At 46.2% G+C, this 22,198-nt stretch overlaps 1 protein-coding gene across 1 annotated transcript in view; it reads right to left on the bottom strand.

Annotated features, from left to right (window-relative positions):
- The window catches only part of MIPEP (mitochondrial intermediate peptidase), a 134,457-nt gene that overhangs the window by 75,849 nt on the left and 36,410 nt on the right, over positions 1–22,198 (bottom strand). The window contains exons 11-14 of the mRNA XM_082676008.1: positions 15,699–15,852; positions 14,083–14,160; positions 11,973–12,177; positions 10,695–10,804 (exon numbers count right to left, since the gene is read on the bottom strand). Of these exons, the coding sequence (XP_082532134.1) occupies positions 10,695–10,804; positions 11,973–12,177; positions 14,083–14,160; positions 15,699–15,852 (547 nt within the window). The remainder of the gene's footprint in view (positions 1–10,694; positions 10,805–11,972; positions 12,178–14,082; positions 14,161–15,698; positions 15,853–22,198) is intronic.

The raw sequence follows: 22,198 nt of genomic DNA, 5'->3' as shown, positions 1-22,198 counted from the left end.
AATATTCAAAATGAAGACATCCTCTGGTACAAATCCTTGTTTTCCTACCACCGAAATCCCCTGGGAACGTGCTGGATCTAAAGACACAAACTTGTTGAGACACGGTCCCCTCGAACAAGAAAAGGCTTCAGAGGCAGCAGGCCAAGCACCAAAGCCGTCCAGCCCACGAGTCAGCAGCTTTGATTCGCAGCTCGATCCCAGCACCCTGAGCCCTCGACCTCGGCCCATGTCTACGGCGGGGAAACCACTGGATTTGGCGTGTCTCGAGCTGCCCGCTTTGCTGTTAGTCAGTAATCCGATGGCACCTCATCAATACGACGAAAATGCTGCCAGGCCCAAAGAGGTCAAGTCTCAGCTCTGAACCCAGAGCAAACAGCGTCACTTCCTTCTTACCTGGCTTTTAGCGGTTTAGTGTTTTCTTACGAACTAAGATGGCATGAAAGAACCTTTGGAAATGCTTGCGTAGTATCACAGACTCACCTGACGGGCGGCACAGAGAAAGCCATACAGGGCTCAACGTGAAACACTGTAATGCGTAACAGAGTCTAACTTCTATTCTCTTCCTAAAAAAAACTGCAGTCCTGCCTTGTTTACAGTTGGCATATATTATTAAATTTGACTGACTAGAATTTTTGATGTGAGTATGGAGCTATTAGTTTTTAGGTTCTAACTCTTAAATTTTTATTTTGTATAAAAGAGCAGAGAAGTCTCAGAAAGTTCCGTGACTGATCTAGGCCACCTGCACCGGCAGTGCGGCTGGGGTCAGACCTGTCTCTGCTCTCCGGTTCAATGGTCTTGTCTAGACATAACTGAGAAACATTAAAGCCGAAAATAAGAAACGTTTCAAAACAACTTAAACTTGCCAAAAGGAATCTAGTTCTAGTTGCACTATAATTTTTACCTTCAATCCTTATTCATATCTCCTGGGAGGATGACAGGAGAAGATTTATTACAAGGCTGTACGTCTCCTTGGAAATACATCTTAAGCAATTTTAGCCTTGGGCGAACTCTCACAAATGAAGGCAACAAGCTAAATCTTATAATGACGCAACACACAACAGTTCTAAAATGAAAGCACTAGAACTGTGCTAAAAATAACACTTACTATGGAAATGGGCCTGTTTGTTTTGTGAGACGTATAAGAAGTATAAGCCATTTCCTATGATATTAAGGGATTTTTAACTAGGAAAAACTGGAAAAAGAAAACACCCACAGTGTTATAATACTGATTTGAGTACTACTGTGTGATCCCTGAAAAATTACTTAACCTGTATGAGCTTCAGTTTCTACAAAGTGTGGATAACTATGTACCTACTTCATACACTGCTGGACAGATTAAATAAGAAAAAAACATATGAAATAATAAATGTTAATTTCTATTATTTACTGCTTGATAAGTATTTTGTGAGAAAGATAACTAGAACAATAAACATTTCAGTGTAGTGGCTAATGGACAAAATTATGCAAAAAATTTAGGTTCTCTTGAAAGTCAATTGACTATATATCTCTGGTGATTAGTAATGCAGCTGGGGGTTACAAAATTACCAGAAAAAAAAGAATAAACTTGAAGACAAGAAGCATTATGAAGATTAAAAGGCTAACACCCGAGGAAGAAAGGAATAGCTCAACTCTATACTTTTATGCACCTAACAAAATATTCTCAAAACAGAGCAAAAAGCAATTAAATCACTTATAGGGCACTGAAATTACTCTGTATGACACCATAATGATGGATACATGTCGTTCTACATTTGTCCAAACCCACAGAACGTACGGTCCCACAGGTGAACCCCATGTGAACTGTGGACGTGTCAGTGGAGATGCACCAGCTGTTCCAGATGCAGCCTCCGGTGAGGACGCTGATGGCAGGGGAGGCTGTGCGTGAGTCGGGGCAGGGGCTTTACAGGAAATCTCTACACTTTCCCCTCGATTTTGCTGCCAACCTAAAACTGCTTTAAATAAATAAAGTCTTAATAATTTTTAAAAAGAGACAAACCAAGGGGAAAAAATGATACATCCAGCATCCTAGTGGAAGCCTTCCATCTCTCAATTTAAAATGAGTCATATATCAAAGATTTCAACAACACAATTAAAAGGCTAACTTAAGGGTTTGAAACCCCAAGCCCAACAATTAGAAAATATACAATGTACGCAAGCACAAACAGAACATTTCCAAAAACTGATGACACACCAGGCCATAAAATAAATATCAACAAAATGCAAAATCAATACCAGTCGGACTAATTAATTAGATATCAACAACAAAAAGATACACAACTCCTCTACAAAGGTTTAGAAATTGTAAACTACACTTCAAAACAACTCATTATCAAAGAGGAAATTACAATGGAAACGAGCAACCTTAGAAACATTTTGTATTAAAATCATGGCATGCAGCTAAAGCACTGCATCACACAGTTTAAAATTTATAGCATTAAAATGTAAATGTACATGTTAGATAAAACTGAAACTCAACTAGCTAAGTGTCCACCTTAAGAAACTGGGGGAAAAAATGAAGAAGGGAGAGAATAATCATAAAGACAGAAACTAATGAACGAAAACAAACAAAACGGAGGATAAACAAAGTCTGCGTTAGTTCTTTGTAAACACTACTGATACTTATCTTCTGCCAAGATTAATAGAGGAAAAAAAAATGAGAGAAGAATATTAGGGATGAAAAGGACATAAGCATGGATGTGGCAGGACTTGAAGCATGAAAGAATGCTATAAATAACTTCATGCCAATAAACTTGAAAACTTGGGTTAAATGGCTAAATTTCTCGAAAATTACAAGTTAGCAAAGCTTACTTAAGAAGAAAAGGCCAAAGACTCCTGTGACTATTAAGGAAATCAGTCATTTAAAAAATCTTCCCACAGAGAAAATGATAGACCCTGAATGGTTTCATGGCTGAATTCTGACGAAGTTTCAAGAAACCGATTATTACAATTTCATAAAAGTGCTTGTAAGGAAAAGAAGGAGCTCTCAGCAACTCATTTTATGAAATGGGATATACTTAATACCAACACCAGCAAGAGTGAGAGGACCAAGAAAATCACGAGCGCATCTCTCATAAACACAGATACAAGAAGTCCTCCACACACAAAATATTAGCAAACTGAAGCCAGCACTGTATTAAAAAAAATAACATTAAGTTAGGACCGAAGTCATTCAACCCTGGCACGCAAAGGTTGCTTAACATTAATATCGACATTCACGACATTACCAGATAAACAGAAAAGAACCACCCAATTACCTCAAACGACGCAGGAAAAGTCTGATAAAATGCAATAACTGTTAACGATTAAAAAGAAAAAAAAAAAAACCTTAGTTAACTGGGAATAGGAAGGAATTGCCTTTTCCTGTTATCTCCACTAAACCTACGACAACACACAGCTTGCTTTATGGTAAAACATTAGAAACATTTCCTTTAAAAATCAGGATAAAGGCAAATGATGCTCATATTACAACTTCTATTCCACGTCACTCCTGTACTGGAGGGTCCCGTAACTCGAGGGGGACAAAATAAAGACATAAAAGACCTATGAATGGGAAAGGAAAAATACAGCTTATTATTTGCAGCAAGAGTAACTGTTTGGTTAAAAAACTTTAAAAATTCCACAGACAAGTTACTAGAATGAATAAGAAAGTTTAGCAAAGTTGCTAAAAATAAGATATATCCAATAAAGGATAAATTGCACATTTAAACACCAGCAACAAGTAGAAACATAATTTTTTAAAATATACATTTATAAAGCTATCAAAAAGGTGGGGCATCCAGGACTAAATCTGATAAAAGTTAAGCAAGACTCTTTGGAAGGAGGTTTGAAAACACTTTAAAAGGCTTCTTAAAAGACCTAAGGAAGGGAGAGGTGTGCCACAATCGTGGCCTGGAAGACTCAATATTCAAACATCAGTTCTCCCTAAACTGACCTACAGATTTAATGGAACCCCAACCGAACTCTTACCATAGTTTTTTTTCAAGAAAATGGGTAAGCTGACTCTAAAACGTGTAGGAAAAAAGACAAAGGCCCAAGAGTTGACAAGAAATTTCTGAAAAACAAATAAAAAAGATGTCAAGACTTAGTACAAAGCTGTAGTGATGCAGACAGCACGGCACTGGTATCAGGTCAGACAGAACAACGGGATGAGAGGGACCCCAGAGCAGATGAGTGCACACAGGTGGGCACTGGGCACCCGTCCCCCAGGTCACTGGACGAAGAGTGCGTGGCGCTCAGACAACTGGTCATCCACCAGGAAGAAGGGAAACTGCATTTTCCCTTCACACCACACACAAAGAGGAGTGCCAACCTGATTAAAGACCTAAAGATAAGGGAAAGACACTAAAACTTTCAGGAAAAAACAGAAGAATCTCTTTATGACTTCTAGGGAAACAAAGGTTTTTAAAGATAGGATATTTAAAGCATTAACTAGGACGAAAAGACTGCTGGATTCAACAAAATTAAGATGAAGTTCAATCCATCAAAAGATACCATAAAGTGAAAAGACAAGCTGTAAACTGAGAGCAGACATACAGCTGACAAAGGATTATTATTCCAACATGTCAAGAAACCTGAGAAATCAATAGAGAAAGGCGAACGTCACACAGGAAAATGAGAAGAGAAACAGGCGTGCGAGAGAAAACAAAGATGAACAAGGAAAAGATAAAAAGAAGTTCAACCCAGACGTACTTGGGGAGTCCTGCTGGCAGTGAAGGTCCTCACGGCATTCCATTTCACAACCACAAAACTGGCAAAGTTAAAACTTCTGACAGCATGAGGATGAGGTGCGCGGGGAACCACGGCCGAAAAGGGTCATAAGTATGAACGTTCTGGACGGCAGCCTGGAGAGGGAAGTGGGTCGGAGGAAGACAAACTCCGCGTGATCTCATTTATGTGTGGAATCTTAAGAAAAAAAAAAAAAACTGAACAGACTGGTGGTTGCCAGAGATGGTGGGTAAAATGTACCAACGTCCAGTTATAAGGTGGAAAAGTCTGGGGATGTCACGTACAGCATGGTGACCACAGTTAACACGACTATATTGTGTGTCTGCAAGCTGCTAAAAGAGTAGATCTTAAAAGTTCTCTTCACAAGAAAAAAATCGTAACTATTTGAGGTGATGGATGTTAACTAAAATTATTGTGATCATTTCACAATATGTACACATACCAAATTAAGTTACATACCTGAAACTAATACAATATGTCAAACATATCTCAATTAAAAAAAAAACAACGTGGCATTACCTCATAAACTTGAAGACGCACACACCTTACAAACCCAGCAATTCCAATCATGCACGTGAATATGAGGAGAAGAGGAAAAAAAATGTTCACAGCAGATACAGATGAACTAGTAAAAACCTGGAAGAACCCACTTCAATGACAGAAGAATGAGTACATAAATTACAGAATATTATGCTGAATTGAAAGCAAATATACTGCATGTACGTGCAACACTGATGAATCTTAGGCACACCAGGATTATAAAAAGAAGCACAGAAGGTTAGAAACCGTATAATACCATATTTTTTTAAAACTCAAATACAAAACTAAACACTACGTTGCTGAGGAATAAATAACTTATGTGTAAAAACTATTTTTAATCAAGAAACCAATAGGAATTCAAGACTGCCCTTACCTCCAGAGAGGAGCATTTGGTAACACTTTACTTTTTAAGTTGGGTGCTGGTTTCCTAGACGTGCATTCTACAATATGATTTTGCAACATTAAGCATTAAATAAAAACATACTACTTTCAGAGGCATCTCCTTTCCAATCATTTTTGAGAAGAATCTACTGAGCTGAAATCAGCTTTATTTGATTCCCATCCACCGTTCCCAGTAATACTGTTTTCTGGAATGACACGGCAGATATATTCTTCCTCTTCATGGTATCCTTCAAATATTAGGACAGACTGCAGCTTCTTTTTCTGGTCTAAAACCATATTCTTACAACATTCCTAAGAGGAAGGGGTTCCCAACTTTACATGATGTGGAAGCCTCTTCTCAGGGTGCTTTCTGGATCACCGATGTCACTGTCATCCCACAAGGAACAAGAGTCCCCGTAGCCTGCAACGCCCCGGGCTTGGCAGCCCTGCTGCATGCAGTGCGCTGAGGGCAGAGGCGTGCTGGCGAGGAGGGGGGACAAGGCAGGAAGAGAGGGGGCTGGAAACTGAGGACCGAGAACAAAGGGGACGGATGAGGCAGACCCTGCGAGGGGAGACAGGGCGTATATTTCTTCCTGGGATCCAGGAAGAAATATACATGCGGTCTTCATCCCTGGTTCCTGGCACAGGGCTTCTAAACCCCTGGAACTTCCCGAGGGGAGGAGTGAGAGAAGCGTCTTTGTCACTCGTCACGCCCCTTTCAACCGCACAGGAGTTTATGCCGCGTGATGACCAGACTGCAGCCGTGACGCAAGCCGCCCCTTCCTGAGCAGTGCTGAATCTCGGGCTAGCACGATCCTAAGGACTGGCCTCAAGAGAACGGGACCAACGCTATTTCTCATAACGGTCTGTAGCCCCCCGTGCAGGAGTCTCGCGGGCAGGCTGGGAACAAGACAGCACCTGAGGAGAGACCACGAGGAGTGCACACGGCTGCGCGCAGCAGGGGCAGCGACAACCCTGGCCTCGACGATCCATGAGATCGCTTCCCTTTTCCCTTGAAAACCCTTCCTGGTTGAGCGGAATCTTCAGAACTGGTTCCGGGACACGAGTCCACCTTCTCCCCAGGGCGCCAGCCGCTTTATAAAGCAAACTTCCTGCTCCTGCCGGCACCTGTCTCTTAAGTATCCGCTTTCTGAGCAGCAAGCAGCCGAACCGGAGTCTGGTAGCAACGGCAGCTGAAAGGTGGAAGCAACCCACGTGTCCACCGACGGACGCAAGGCTGAACAGAATGTGGTCCGTCCATACAAAGACAATCACTCAGCCTTAGAAAGAAATCCTGACACAGGCTACACCTGGATGAACCTTAAAAACATTATGCTAAATGAAACAAACCAGCCACAAAAGGATAAATACCGTATAATTTCACTTATATGAGGTCCCTAGAACAGTGCAATTCAAGGAAACAGAGCAGAGTGCTGGCTAACGGGCTGGGGGAGGGGAAATGAGGTGCTCGTGTCTAAGGGGGACAGGGCGCCAGGTGCGCAGGATGAACGGCATTCTGGGGATGGCGGTGGTGAGGGAAGCAGAGCAACGACAATGCACTTGACACCCCTGAACGGTCACTGAAACACGGTTAGGCTGGCACGCTGTACGTAATATGTATTTTACCACGACTAGAAAAGGAGCTGCGTATGAAAATGTTCAAGGGAGGACAAAGCCTGTGCTTCCAGAAGTGTGGGACCGCTGGAAGCAACTGGAAGGGTTAGGCTGAAGGCCAGAACCAACGAGCACGGAGAAGACAGACAACACCCCCGTTCCCCAGATCCCACAGGTCCTGCGACGCAGCCTAAGGTCGACCGAGGTTTGGGAGGAACTCCCCGAGACCGCTGATTCACATCAAGTTCATCACGTCTAAAAACCTGGATGTTTCCACGGGAGCTGCTACCAAGTCTGTATTTCTGCTACACTTGTGCTGCTGATTTTAAGAGTGATTTACAACTAATTCTGCTTCAGCTTTGACGCTGTGCTCGTCAGGACGGTGTGAGCCTCGAAGCAGCACCTCTGGTATTAGCTTCCTGACAGCCGTATGGTACCTGCAGATCTGAGAGGCAACTTCTAATTCTGTGACCACAAGGCATCCACTGGCTCTGGGATGCTCAGGTTCAGGTAAAATACTTCCAGGTGTTAATAAGTCACCAATACATTCTCCCGAGGCGGACAGCTCTCTGGAATAGACCACGTGACGGGGAAAAATTCCTTCCCTGAAGTGCAGCAGGAGGAAATGAAGCAGAAAGACGCACCCTGCTGTTCCTCTTTAACGTTATTTCTTTACAGAGAGTTAGATTTGAGGGAATTAGCTCCTGCCCTTAGGCTAGAACTGCCCTTAAAGTGAAAGCATCCAGCCAGTTGGTGTTTAATCACCGACAAGAGGCGAGTCAGTGCTCTGCGAGGCTCGAGGTGCCCCGTGCCTCTGGCGCCCTCTCCAGACTCCACGGGTCCCAGCACTGGCTCCTGCTTTGGAGGCTGTGTCTGCAACCCCTTCGGCCCACTGCACGTGCCTCCGAGTCCGAAATGGAACTAATCCACAGCAGCCTGCTGCTCGCTGCCGATCTCATCTCGTCTGCAGTGCGGTTTTGGATTTAATATTCTTTTCTTGAAATGATCATGTTCAAAAATGGTTCTTCTGACTGAAGAATTCAGTAGTAAAACAGGAATTGTCTTTTTTTGAGGACATTACACCACCCTCCAAGCAGTGGTTCTAGCCCTTCCTGGCTTTTCTCATTGCTCTGGAAACAGACAACAATATTTTTAAACTGACCTCAGTATCGTGGTGCATTTCAGCCCAGCACTTAGGTCCGACGCCGACAGGGTCTCGCCACCGTTCGCAGGCGCCCCGCTCCATGTGTCCTCGGGAACCGGAGCCCCCAGGCAGCTCCTCTCATGGGCCGCTTTTAACCTCCCCACCACTCGGTCCCACACGCCCGCGTGTCCACTTGACTCTGGGTTTCACGCCGGCGCCGCGAGCGGCCGCGTGGGCAGCAACGCTGTGCAGCGGACATCCAAGGCGAGAGCCATCCTCCTTCCTCAGATGTGGCCCTCCTCCCGGACTCCATGCTCTCGGACCCTCCCCGCCATCCGACCAGCCGCAGGCCCTTCCCGCCAAGCCTCCGACGGCTGCTCCCCTCCCGGCCCCGCTGCCAGCACCTTGGCTCTGGCCCTTGTCACCGCTGACCGCAGCAAAGGACGGACGAGCCCTCGGGTCCAAAGGTGGACTCCAGGGAGGCTGCCGGCTGGAGGTTAATGAGAAGGGGGGCTGGGGCAGAGTCACAGGAGGGACTCGGCCCCGAGAGGAAGCCCGGGACACAGGAGAATCCCCCTCGTCACCAGGCGGGCGAGCGGAGGGGCCGGGACTCCCGCGGTGTGGGCAAGGCGGGTGCAGAGACAGATGGGGTGCAGGTTCTGAACACGAGGACATTCCCGCGTTCGTCCCTGTCCGTCCCTCTTCCCCCCCCTCATTGACCCTGCCACACGCGCTGTCCTGCCTGTCTCGGGATCTCTGAGCCCTGCGGACTGTCCCTCGGCTGGAGTCGCCTTGCCCTCAGCCCTGCTCTGCACCCCGAGACACCAGGCCACGAGTGCAGGGATGCTGTCACACTTACTCCCGGCTGCTTCTCAGGTGCTGAGAACGAAGCCCATTTCCCGACGGAAGGACTCACCTATGGCCTCAGTGTGTCCTCAGTAAATGTCCTGCAACGAGACGGATGAGGGCTGCTGCGAGCGCACTGGCAAGTTGTCACCCGACATACTTTTTCACGACCTGGTTCCTCCAGGAGCTCCTGGTGAAGCCCGTCCCGAGGCCCCAGAGGACCGGCTCCCCGCAAGCCTGCGCCCTGTGCCCGAGCACGTCCGTGCCCCCGAGGACGGGCAGGGGGCGTACGGGAGCAGCAGCGCGTCAGGCCATCCTCCCCCTTCCCAGATCCCGAAGCATGGAGCCGGGAGGACTAGGCCACTGCCTGATGGGCTACGTGCTTCCACGGCGTTGGCTAAGGTGACAATCCCCAGAGCAGCTCCGCACGTTGATGGGCACGTAGCTGACTGGATCACAGATATTTCAATTCTGTCCTCTTAACCACAGAAACAGATTATGATGGAGACTAACTCAGATTAGTTCTCCAGGAACTCATCCATTATTCTACAGTTGACAGTAGTGGTTAAAGTCAAGTCCAAACAGTAGAAATCGCCGACTCACATTACGCATCCCGAGATACAACCAGAAAGAGAGTCACAAATACAGGTGGGCTTGGGCCCTGCTTTCTCTGGTTCCATTCGGTCCTTCCGTTAATTCCTTTTAGTGCTTTTTGTGTGTTAGGCACAGTTCTAAATGTTGAAGATTCAAAGATGAATAGAATTGTACACAGGCACTCAGGGAGGTACAGTTTAAGGCGGAAAAACACTACCTAATGTAACAGTATATCACCAAAATTCTGAGCAAAGAATACATTTTCCACGGGACACGCAGACAGTAAACACACAATGTTGACAATTAGATTAGCGCTAACTTACCGTGAAGTATCACTCACTTAATCCTACTTCACAGAACTTAAAAACCTTTAACGTCACAAGGCACTATTTAAACCGAAACCTCAAAATTAAGGAATTTTCAGACTTGGCATCACGCAGATGCTACCTAAACACGTCGGGGAAATATGGCATCACAGTTTACCAAACAACACACGCATTTAGACTGAGAGAATATTCAGAAGCATAAAGGGTAGAGGAAAGAGCAAAGGCTTTTTTGAGGTGAGTCAGGCTTTGAGGCTTGTTTCCCCCTCTGGAAACAGGACACAGCGCCTTCCTCAGGGGGCAGCTCTGAGGACTAGACGGGACGTTACTGGGCATATAATAAAGGGCAGCTACTTGTTGCCCACACATGACTGTAGCTACAGCTGAAGAAAGGGAATCAGGAAACGGCAGAAGGATTCTGGTTCGGAGAAGGTTCTGAAAAAGCAGTAAGAGTTCCCGCTACCCCGCAGGTCACAAAAGCCACCCCCGTGCCCCAGAGGACGGTACAGGAAGTCAACGCTCCCTACCTGCCCCGTCTGATAATGTCGGGCAAACTGGTGAACCACTCGGTAATCATTTGCAAAGTACTCCATCAGAATAGAAGGGACCTCGGCAAAGTCAGTGGGGCACCTGGTCCCTAAAATGGGGAGAAAGAAAGAAGCTGGCCTGAATCACATCAACACGTTCATCCTACTACAAACACGCTTTTAAAATTTTTTATTTGTACTTCTGATGAACTATGATAATCTTTAATTCATTAAGTCAATACTTCTATAAAATTATTGCACATATTTACAGAAAAGTTTGTAGTAACCTCTTATTTTCCCACGTATCAGAAGTAAAACAAAATATTTGCACAGCTGGATAGAACACCTTGTAAAGCAACGGCTCACACCCTCTACAAACAAAACTGTCTTCAGCTATGCTGGGCTATACCTAAAACACAAATTACAACATTCTTACTTAATTAACACAGCAATTGAATTTAATTCATGAATTCCATCACCAAGTGCCCGTATCCTTCATTTGTTTTAAAAGTACTTTATCTATTGATTGCTTCTGGTAACAAGGTCAATCCTCAATACAGAAAAGCAACATTTCAAACTCAAAATTATTTAAAGAACAAATCCTGTAAGCAAGTCTTGGTGACACTTTATGATTCTGTCCGGCCCATCTACCGCAGTCTTTTCAAATACCTCCCTCCTCCCCCAAAATACTGTGTGTAAAGTTAGTTACTAAATACTGAAGACCAACACTTGCCCAGGTGGTCGAAGGCTGACTGGCCCTGTCTGATCGCAAGCTTAAGACTCAGAGAGGATAAGCAGGAGGGAAGCCTGGGGCGTCACCCGACACGGCAACCCGTCAGCAGGGGGACCACAGCTTTACGCAGGGGAGAGCAGAGGAGAAACACAAAGCACCTGGCCATACCTTTACAACATGCCTCAAGGTTTTCTAACTGGTTTTGGATAGAAAGAGGCAACGGTTCATTCACTTATTCACTTGCTAAGTCTGTGCTCCTGGCTAAGGAGATACGCTTATTCATACACACGGCCACAGACTGAAATTCCACACGATATAGGACAAAACGTAAAATGGTACAAACTGCAAAGACAGGCAACTGAGATATTCCTTGGTGAGAACTGTTGTCAAGGATGGAAAAAAAGGTAACGAAGATCGGGTAGCATCACAGTTGGAAGGACAAGATGATGCCATCTGCGATAAATGACCACAGATTTTCTAAATGAAAAGCTTTTTCCAATTTAAAATGAAATGTACACGTTTAAAGTCCCCTCTTCTTGGCTCACCAGTGACATGCTGATAACGAGTCCGTCCCAGCATTGAATGCATGGCGTGCCCCATTTCATGGAAAAGATTTTCCATCATCCCAGGAGTTAATAATGTTGGCAAAGTCTTTGAGGAATGGGGAAGGTTCAGCATCAGAACGACAACTGGGAGCTGATAGCCCCCGTCTTCCTTTAATCGGCCCCCACGGATGGTGAAATGGCAGTCCTTTAAGAAAACACGACAAGTGAAGGGTAATATAAAGTTGTATCAAAATGTGTGAGTACAAATCTTACCTTAATTCCATTCTTCTATTTATTTAGTTACAAACACTTTTATCCCAATACTTTTTATTTTGCTAACATATTAATTTTTTAAAACACCAATAATACGTTGAGCTTGCGTTGATGAACTCATTCCTCCACTCCAAAAGTATGTGTTGAGTGATGCTATACCAGATACCGGAGACAGAGTCACCACTGAGCTTAGCCCTGCGCCCTCAAGGTGCTCACGGCAGGTAGGAAGGGACAGCCGTGGACCGCGGGGGGCACTGATGTTCATGGAGCCCCTTCTGTGTCAGGCGATGAACCAGGAGACACTTTCCATACCACCGTCTCCATCACTTGGAGGTGACGAGCTCTCAACTGCCACAAAGCAAGGAACCTGAGTATCTTTCCCGGTTCGCATACACTTCATCACTTACCCTTCACAGTGAGTCTATGAGGCAAGTATTTCATTTTTCAGATGAGAAAACAAACTGAGCCTTGGAAATGCTAAGTCACGTGTCCAAGGGCAGAGCTAGGGCTGCGGCATCGCAAACCTGAACCCCCCGGGCTGGCACCTAGGAGCTGGGGCTCAGATCACTAACCCGGATTCTCCAGCCTTTCAAGCAGAGAGGAGAAACAGAGGACGCAGAGGTCAACGACCCAGACTCTGGTCCCCCCGTCCAGATCTACCAGCCAATCGCCTTGGAAACTGGGTCACCTCCACCCTGTCGAACGCCAGAGCAGCTGACCAGATCCGTAAGCTCACGTCTGCTAAAACTGCTCTGGAAACTGTGAAACCACTATTTAAATATAAGGTACCATTATTTCTGTTGGAACTTAATAACCTGAATTCTTGACAATTCCAATCACACTGCCCAAAATTGCTTGAAGCTGATCGACCAGGAAACCTGGTTTGCGGCTCGAGGAACTGAACCTCACTTTTCTGCATAAGGAGTGAACTGGTGGTTGATAGGGTCTCCACAGGGACACATCTTGTGCCATTTGAAACTAGGTCCATGTCAAGTATGGAAAGTGGCTGAGAGCTGGGGCTCTACTTAGGAAGTTTGGGTTCAAATCCTAGTGCTTCTAACTGTGTGACTCTGGGCAAGTAGTAACCTTACCTCTCTGACATCAGCTTCCTCATAATGTCAGTGTCCAGTTCAAAAGGCTGATGTGAACTTTCAAAGATGTGACATGAAAAAGGACCCAGAGCACTGGCGGGCCCACAGAAGGGCTGGCAAAATGTCAGCTATCATTATTACTACCGTTCCCATGACCCAGATAAAAGTGACAGATACAGATCTATGTAATTACCTTCATAAGTTTTGTTAGCTTTAAATTCTACCCAAATTTCAAATTTATATATTTAGTCACCATCAGTAATGCCTTTTTTTTTTTAAAGATTTTTTTGATGTGGACCATTTTTAAAGTCTTTACGGAATTTGTTAACAATACTGCTTCTGTTTTGTGTTTTGGTTTTTTGGCCACAAGGCATGTGGGATCTTAGCTCCCCGAACAGGGATCGAACCCGCACCCCCTGCATTGGAAGGCAAAGTTTTAACCACTGGACTGCCTGGGAAGTCCCCAGTGATGTCTTTTAAATATTAGGAACTACAAAAGTGAGGTATAAAGTTCACATCAAGGGCTTCCCTGGTGGCACAGTGGTTGAGAGTCTGCCTGCTGATGCAGGGGACGCGGGTTCGTGCCCTGGTCCGAGAAGATCCCACATGCCGCGGAGCGGCTGGGCCTGTGAGCCTGTACGGCCACAACAGTGAGAGGCCCACGTACCGCAAAAAAAAAAAGTTCACACCAATACAAACTAACTGCTGATTACTTTAGAGAGACCATTCTGTAAACCAAGCATCACCTGGTGCGGTTTGTCCGCTCGCTGGAAAAAATCACAGTAAATGTACCCCAACAGTCCTTCAGATTCATGAACCACGGCCTAGGGGGAAAAAGAAATGAATTTAGTGGGGAATGAGGCCTTCAGAAACTCTAAAAGAAGAAACACATTCCTAGCACGAGAACCTGTTCACAAAACACCCAGAGCCACAAATATAGACGTTTCATTACTTCCTACGTCCCATGTGACCTCGAGGTGGCTTCCACTTTGCCCTCAACCTCCTCTCCTGCATCTCCAGGACAACTATGATTTAGGAATTCTGTCGGAAGAGGACACCCTCCTCCACAAGCCCTGCATCCTGACTGGCAGTCCCCAGCGACGCGGCTCTACCACTGGGCCCACACCACCCGCAACCGGTGGGAAGCGGTGCTGGCTGGACCATTTTAGCGACAAAATTATAGCTCCTCCAATCTTAGGACGTAAGGATGCGCGAGCACGCCAACCATAACCCTGGGATACAGGAACAATACGCAGTGTCTGCCTTCAGCTGAAGAGCAGTAAGTAATACACCACTGACATCCTTCTCCCAATTAGGCTTCCAAGAGGCCCGGCTCGCAGGACGGATGGTCTCCATCTTTGCACAACCTGGGGCCTCTGCCATAAAGAACGGCAACATTATGCTTTCGGGCTTCCTGCAAGCATATGTTCATTACTCCAGCAAGCGTCTACCAAGCATCTACCTGGTGTCAGGGACTGCTCAAGGCATCTGGGGAACGGCCATGAGCAAAGCCGGAAGGGGCTCCCTCCTGAGCCGGGGAAGCTCTTCATCGCCCACATCGTGCCCTTTCACTCTTTTCCCGGTGTGTCTGCACATTACCCACCGCTGCCATTTTGTGAAGCGCACAGAAGGATGCCCAGTGACAACCACGCTCCCCGCTGATCTCCCGACTCCACCACCACCTGCTCTACGATCAGGAAGCGCAGCCAGAAGGCCACAAGACAGTTCACGTTTCTCGTGAACCGTGCGCTAAGCACGTGAGCAAAGGGTAAAACAAGAGAACACCACCACCTTAGGGCCCATAAAGCCTCAAAATCTTATCAGGAGAAAACGACGACAGTCGCAGCTCACACGAAGCGCGCCCTGACAAAGGGTGGATCCCAGGCTCGGAGTGACCGTCCAAGGGGTCTCACCAAGAGCACAGGCCGCAGGCGAGCATCTGGCGCGAATGAGCCCACGGGCGGGCGGGAAGGGGTGGGAGGTGCCTGAGGGAGCTGGAATTAACAGATGCGACACCTGGCACAGCGGGGACGCACGTGAAGGGCAATGACAAACGTTCGTTTAACCGGGGTTTGTCGACATAAAAGACTCAACCTTCTATCAACTTCCTTAAAAACACATTTTTTTTCCAGAGAAATAACTCTGCTGTTAAAAGTTTACATTAATTTCAGGCAACAACTGACGTTTAGAGGCAAGTGTTTCTTTCGTAGCATCCTGCATCACAAGTGGCGGTTTGGATCTTTCATCGGGCAAAGACAAGCGCCATCGGCGCAAGGCTAACTTGAGATGAAACCGCTGTTAATTCAGCACCAAAGCCGGGAGTCCAGGAACGCGGCTTCCTCACTCCAACCGGGCCGCTTACCAGCTTCCGAACATCTTCACTCCACACCTCTCCCTCTGCAGGCTGCTCCACACACAGCGAGATCCCTAACAGCCTGTTAAACAAGGTATCCAGGCCTTCCATGCACGCTCCCAGGGAGAAGAACGGGCAGTATGCGCTGGGCTCGCTGTCGTACCTACGGAGGAGAAGCAGCTCAATCACAGCTCCGCTGGCTTCAGTTTCTTGAGGTAAATTCAGCTAACTTTTCATTGACAATTTACGAGCCAAGAAAGGACTGAAAACCTATGGTAGGTTTCGAGCTTCTGAGGGACTTTCAGACTCAGTCTTCTTCAGAAGAACAGCAGTCTGATTATAACTGTAGTAAGAGTAATACCAGTTGGAACTATAGTGGTAAAACTCACTCTACGAAATGCGCTATATTCTAAAAAGAATGTCACATGTCACGTCCGGTAAAATATTTGTTAACGGAAAAAGCTCCGAAGCTCTGTCATATGAACAATCAGATCTTAATTTATCTTTTTGTTATATATCTTAAACGAAGGATAATATTCTCATAATATTAATCATTCTTCACCCCAAAACAACTCTTTTATGTTTTTTATTCCAACATAAACCAAAATACACCCAGAATGCGTGAGGTGAATGTTTCTGAATCATTACGCCAGGCCAAACCTTATAACCATAGCCACAAAGAAGAGATCTAGAATGATAGTAGGTACTGAGTCTATTTCTACTTCCTGGGATTAACCAAATATGTACAAACTTACGCTTCTTACTAACTGGGGGACCGGATTTAGGGAGTATGAACTGCACCACAAGTGAGATTTCGGTACAGAATCCACCAATTTACACCTGAATTTCTGATCACTTTTTCATAAAAGCAGACTCAGTGGAGTAAGAGACTCGAGTGGTCCAGCGGCCTCGCTCACTGATTCATTCACTCACGCAGCCATCGACTGGCCCGCTGGACGCCGGGGATGGAAGCGGGCAGAGATGGAAGGGCCCACAGCAGCGGGCACCCAGTAGGCTCAGGGGCCGGCGCTGAGGGAGAGAGGGCAGGGCACGCACAGTGGGGCGGCGAGGGCCAGGGCTTCCTCGTGCAGTGGAGTTGGGAGGGGAGCCCAGGAGAGGCCACGGTTCAACCAAAGTACGAAGGCACGAGGCAGCAGGGCCACTGCAGTAACCAGGGGGTTAAACGAGAGCTCAGGACGCAGGTAGATGGGAAAGAGGGGAAGAGACACTGACACCCTGTGGGGGGTCCAGGGAACCGAGAGCCTGGCCCGCGAGCCTGAGGAGGGGGGACTGTGCCCTCAGGCATGGGGTCTCCCAACATTCTGATTGTGCATCCCTGTCAATAAAATAACTGGACTTATTTCAACCTTAATATGGGTATGTTTATAAATTATAGGCATGGGCTACTGATCTATTACATTTCAAAACAAGACATTTTTATAAGTTGAGATTAAGAAAAGTAAATCCAAAGAGGGCTAGTGGATTATCCGAAAGAGGATAACCTAGCATCTTACGGGGTTGCTTGCGGCCTGGGAGACGCGGGACATCACTTCTGCAGACACCAGAGGAGTGACCTGGTACCTGGAACCTGCCAGGCTGACGGTGAGGAGAGCGGACACAGCACAGAGAGGGCGGGAGTCACCCAACGAGGGTCTGAACAGGGGCAACAGCAGGGGCTCTAAGACCAGGAGCCAGATCTAAGTTTCCTTTTCTTTTAGATGAAAAAGTTTCAGGACTGTGAGGATTTGGAGGCTGAAGGAGAAAGAAAAGCCTAGACTAACATGCAGGTCTCTGGCTTGAGCAACCGCGTGGGTAGGAGCCATTTAATCAGAGCAATGAACACACGCGCATGCACATGTGCGCGCACACACACAAACTGAAGAGGGGAGGGTGGGTGTGTTTGTAGGAGAAGAAGCGAGATTCAGTTTTGAAGACACTGACTCTGACGTCCTGGGAGAAGTCAGCACGGAGGCTATAGGAGGCTGTTATGGCCGAGGAGAGTGTGAGCTGGAAAAGGAGAAGGGGAGGGGCTGACAGGAGGGTCAAGGGCAGGTCCCTGGACTTCCAGGCGAAGGGGTGGAAAGGAAGACAAGGAAGAAGAGTTAGAGACGGCAGACTGTCATACAGAGTGAAGGAAGTCGGAAAGAGAAAAACAAGTATCGTATACTAACGCATATATGTGGAATCTAGAAAGATGGTACAGATGAACTGGTTTGCAGGGCAGAAATAGACGCAGACGTAGAGAACAAACGTATGGACACCAAGGGGGGAAGGGGGAGTGTGGGATGAACTGGGAGATTGGGATTGTATGCACGAATATGTATAAAACAGGTAACTAATGAGAACCTGCTGTATAAAAAGTAAATAAGTAAAATTAAATTTAAAAAACAGTTAGAGATGGCAGAGAATTGGAAGAAAGGGATGTCACAGAAATGGGGAAGGGGGATGTGCTGTAAAACGGGAAGTAACTGCCACGTCTGGCCCCCGGCCCAGCGTATAAGGACCCTGGAGGGCAGCACTGTCCCAACGACAAGCAAAAAGCTGAACAAACTGAAACCAGCAGCTCTTCTTGGACCCAGCAGAGAAGTGAGGTCACAGAGCAAATCGCTGGGCCCCAAAACTGGAGAGGCAGGCAGGCAGATCCAGAGAGCCACAATTCACAGGAGGCTCCAGGGGAGACGAGTACCGAGGTAGGAAAACAAACTACGATCGACAAATTGTCTGAGAGCTAAAAATCCCAGGGGGAATCCCTACACTTTTATGAGGTTTCCCTCCAGGAGCCCCACCAGGTTCTCACAGTGAAGATGGAGAACAATTCCCCCATCTTCCAGCAGAGGAAGGAAAAAGTGGCCATTATGAACTACACCAGCACGTTCTGCTCTTCTCAATAAGGCCTGCCCTCCAGAGGGACTCTCTCACCAGAGAGAACATCCACCTCACGCCCCCCAGCCTTCCCATCTCATCAAAGCGGAGGGGACTGGAAAGCACGTGTGAAAGTCGCAGCTGAGACGCAGGGCCCCTAACAGACTGAGACGTAACCAGAGGCCTGCAGGTCACATCTCCTCCGTCCACACATCAGCACCACATCAGCAGGGCTCCCGTAAAACAACAGGGGACACGACCCAGGCCTGCAGGTCCCAGACCTCAGTTAAGCAGAAGCCTCCCGAGAAACCCAAACAGGGGAGACAAAGAGAGCACAGCCAAGGAGAGTTACCTCCAGCCCCAGGGGTAATGGAAAAGCAAGCAGAGCCCGGCTCCTGGCCAGAAAAATATGTAACCTCACACCAAAGCCCTCATTATCTCAGTTCCTTTCACCCAGTATACCATGTCCAACCTTCAACAAAAAATTTCAAGTCATGCTAAAAGACAAAAAACACAGTTTGAAGAGAAAGAACAAGCACCAGAACCAGGTTCAGATATGTCAGAGATGTTAGAATTAGCAGGTTGAGAATTTAAAACAACTGTGATTAGCATCCCAAGCACTGTGAAGAAACAAGTAGAAAACATGCAAGAACACATGGGTAAGGTAAGCAGAGAGATGGGAACGCTAAAAACCAATCAAAAGGAAGTGCGAGAAATTAGAGCACTGCCAAAGAAACAAAGAACGCCCTTGATAACTCATCAGTAGACTGGGTACAGCCGAGGAAAGATCAGTGAGCTTGAAGAGACGTCAACAGAAACTTCAAAACTGGTATGCAAAGACAAAAAAGAAAAACAGAGACAGAAGAGGATACCCAAAGAACTGTAGGACAATCACAAAAGGTGCAATGCACACATGATGGGAAAACCAGAAGAAGAAAGGAACTGAAGGAATATTTGAAGTAATAATGACTGAGAACCTTCCACACTGAAGACAAACACAAAACCACAAATCCAGGAAGGTCAGAACACCAAGTAGGAAAAAACAAAACACAACACTTAGGCAGATCATATTTAAGCTGCAAAAAGTCAAAGACAAAGAGAAAATCTTCAAAGAAGCCAAAGGGGAAAAACGTCACCTCACCTAAAAAGCAACGGTAAGAATTACATCAGACTTCTCTGCAGAAACCACGCAAGAGGAGTATGGAGTGAAATGCTTACAGTTCTGAAATAAAAACCCACAAACCTAGAATTCTGTGCCCAACAAAACTATCCTTCAAAAGTGGAGAAATAAAGGCTTTCTTGGACGAACAAAAATTGAGGAAATTTCTCACTAGTAGACCAGGCTTATAAGAAATGTTAAAAAGTTCTTCAGGAAGAAGAAAAATAATGTAAGTCAGAAACCTGGAGCCACGTAAATAAAGGAAGAGGGTTAGAAGAAATAAATGAAGATATTAAAAAACTTTCTATTTCTTCTGTTTCATATTTGTTCAAAATAGTAATAGCAATGATGTATTAGGTGATTATAGCTTAAGGATAAGTGACATAATGACGGCAATGTTATTAGGAGGGACTGGAAAGAGACCTAGGCGCCTGCACTAACCAACAAGCAGTAAGTACTACTGGGAAGGAGACTCACACTACTTGTAAATGGACATGTAAACTTCAGGGCAACTACTTCAAACAGTGAAAAAAGGAGAAATGCTGGAATCATACAACATACTCAGTTAAAACCATAAAAGGCAGAAAAAGAGTGGAAGACAAAAAAAAGAAAGAAAAAAAGATGATACAGGCAACAGATAGAAAACAGTAACAAACATGGTAGGTTTTAACCCAATAATATCACTAATCACTTTAAACATCAATAGTCTAAATGTAACAAGTAAAATGCAGAGAATATGAGAATGGATTAAAAAACAAGACCCACTGTATGTTGGCTGTAAGAAACTCACTTTATAGAAAAGAAACATAGTAAAGCTACAACAACACAGCCTATGCATAACCTAAAACATGTACTGACTTGCCCACGACACCTACATACGATAATCAGGCGAAGCTCAAGGAGACAACTTAGCTTGGAGAAAATCATTTAGGTACAGAATATAGGCTTGTATAATACTCCACATACAACTTCCACTCTGTATAAACTAAATGAAACTGTTATCAATGGTGAAAAGCAAATGGTATTCATTTGAAATGACTGAGAACAAATGCATCAAAAAATAATATAGGGCTTCCCTGGTGGCGCAGTGGTTGAGAATCCGCCTGCCGATGCAGGGGACGCGGGTTCGTGCCCCGGTCCGGGAAGATCCCACGTGCCGCGGAGCGGCTGGGCCGTGAGCCACGGCCACTGAGCCTGTGCGTCTGGAGCCTGTGCTCTGCGATGGGAGAGGCCACAACAGTGAGAGGCCCGCGTACCGCAAAAAAAAAAAAAAAAAAAGTAATATAAACTCCCTGTTTTTAAAAAAGCTCTCAAATAACCTCCCCTGGCTTACCAGTCCCACCATCTAGAGATAACCACTTCCTGTGTATCATCGTTTTATCTGTGTAAGAAGGTTTACATGTGTGTGTGTATACACATCTACATGTACAGAAATACACACAGATATATATACATAGACACACATACAGAATCATACAATTCTTATCCTGCAATTTCCTTTTAACACACATTTTTAACAAAAATATGTTTTCCTGTATTTTTAACAAAAATGTACTTTTAAATACTGTCCGCTTCGGCACATAAAGCTCTGGTCCACAACAAGCACCTGCCGTAACTTCTCCAAAGCGTCCACTCCCTGGTGTGTGTGGCCAGTGAGAGTCCGCACCTTGTAAGCGAGTGTCCGTCCCTGACACTGTCTGCAATGGCCCACACACAGTGATAAGAGGAGCTGGACTTCTGATTGTGTTTGTATCAATTTTAACTTCTCTACAGAAAATGCACCCAGAGCTGTGCAGTCAGCTGCTGTTAGCTGCTGTCAGTTCACCTCCGCGACAAACAGCCCACAAACACTCTGCCAGACAGGTGCAGACCTCTCTGTGGGATCCACCCAGAAACAACGACGCTGCGTAGAGCATGAGGTTTCAGATTTTTAAACAGGTGTTGCCAAGTCATCCTGCCAACCCCGCAAGCTGTGAGAGTGTGCACGCCTGCCCTCCAGGCATGGAGGCCTGGGCCCTGGCACCTCAGGCTCCCTGCCTCTCCCTCTGGCTCTGTGGGCCGCTCAGGCTCCCTGCCTCTCCCTCTGGCTCTGTGGGCCGCTCAGGCTCCCTGCCTCTCCCTCTGGCTCTGTGGGCCGCTCAGGCTCCCTGCCTCTCCCTCTGGCTCTGTGGCCGCACCTTCTTTTCCTCTCTGGCAATGTGGTTTTGCTCCTCCACCACTTCTGAAATACTTAACCATTTATTTACTGGTGTATCACTCTCAGATGACATCTACTGATCCTGGTACAACCTGACGCCACATGCTCCTTCACCCTCCTCAATTCTTCTGTTACACAGAGATGGAGATGCAGCTACACTGATGACCTTGTTAGTTTACCAGGTGTCAGGAGGGGAGCAGAGCTAAAGGCCTCTGCTTTGCCACCCTTTCCTGGGTATCCCCCAAGACTGCACTCAGTGCAGGAGCAGCCCCATCGGTGGCTAGAAAGACG

Source organism: Grampus griseus (assembly GCF_964374135.1).
Source record: "Grampus griseus genome assembly, chromosome: 18".
Taxonomy (NCBI): domain Eukaryota; kingdom Metazoa; phylum Chordata; class Mammalia; order Artiodactyla; family Delphinidae; genus Grampus; species Grampus griseus.
This window is presented reverse-complemented; position numbering and strand designations above follow the sequence as displayed.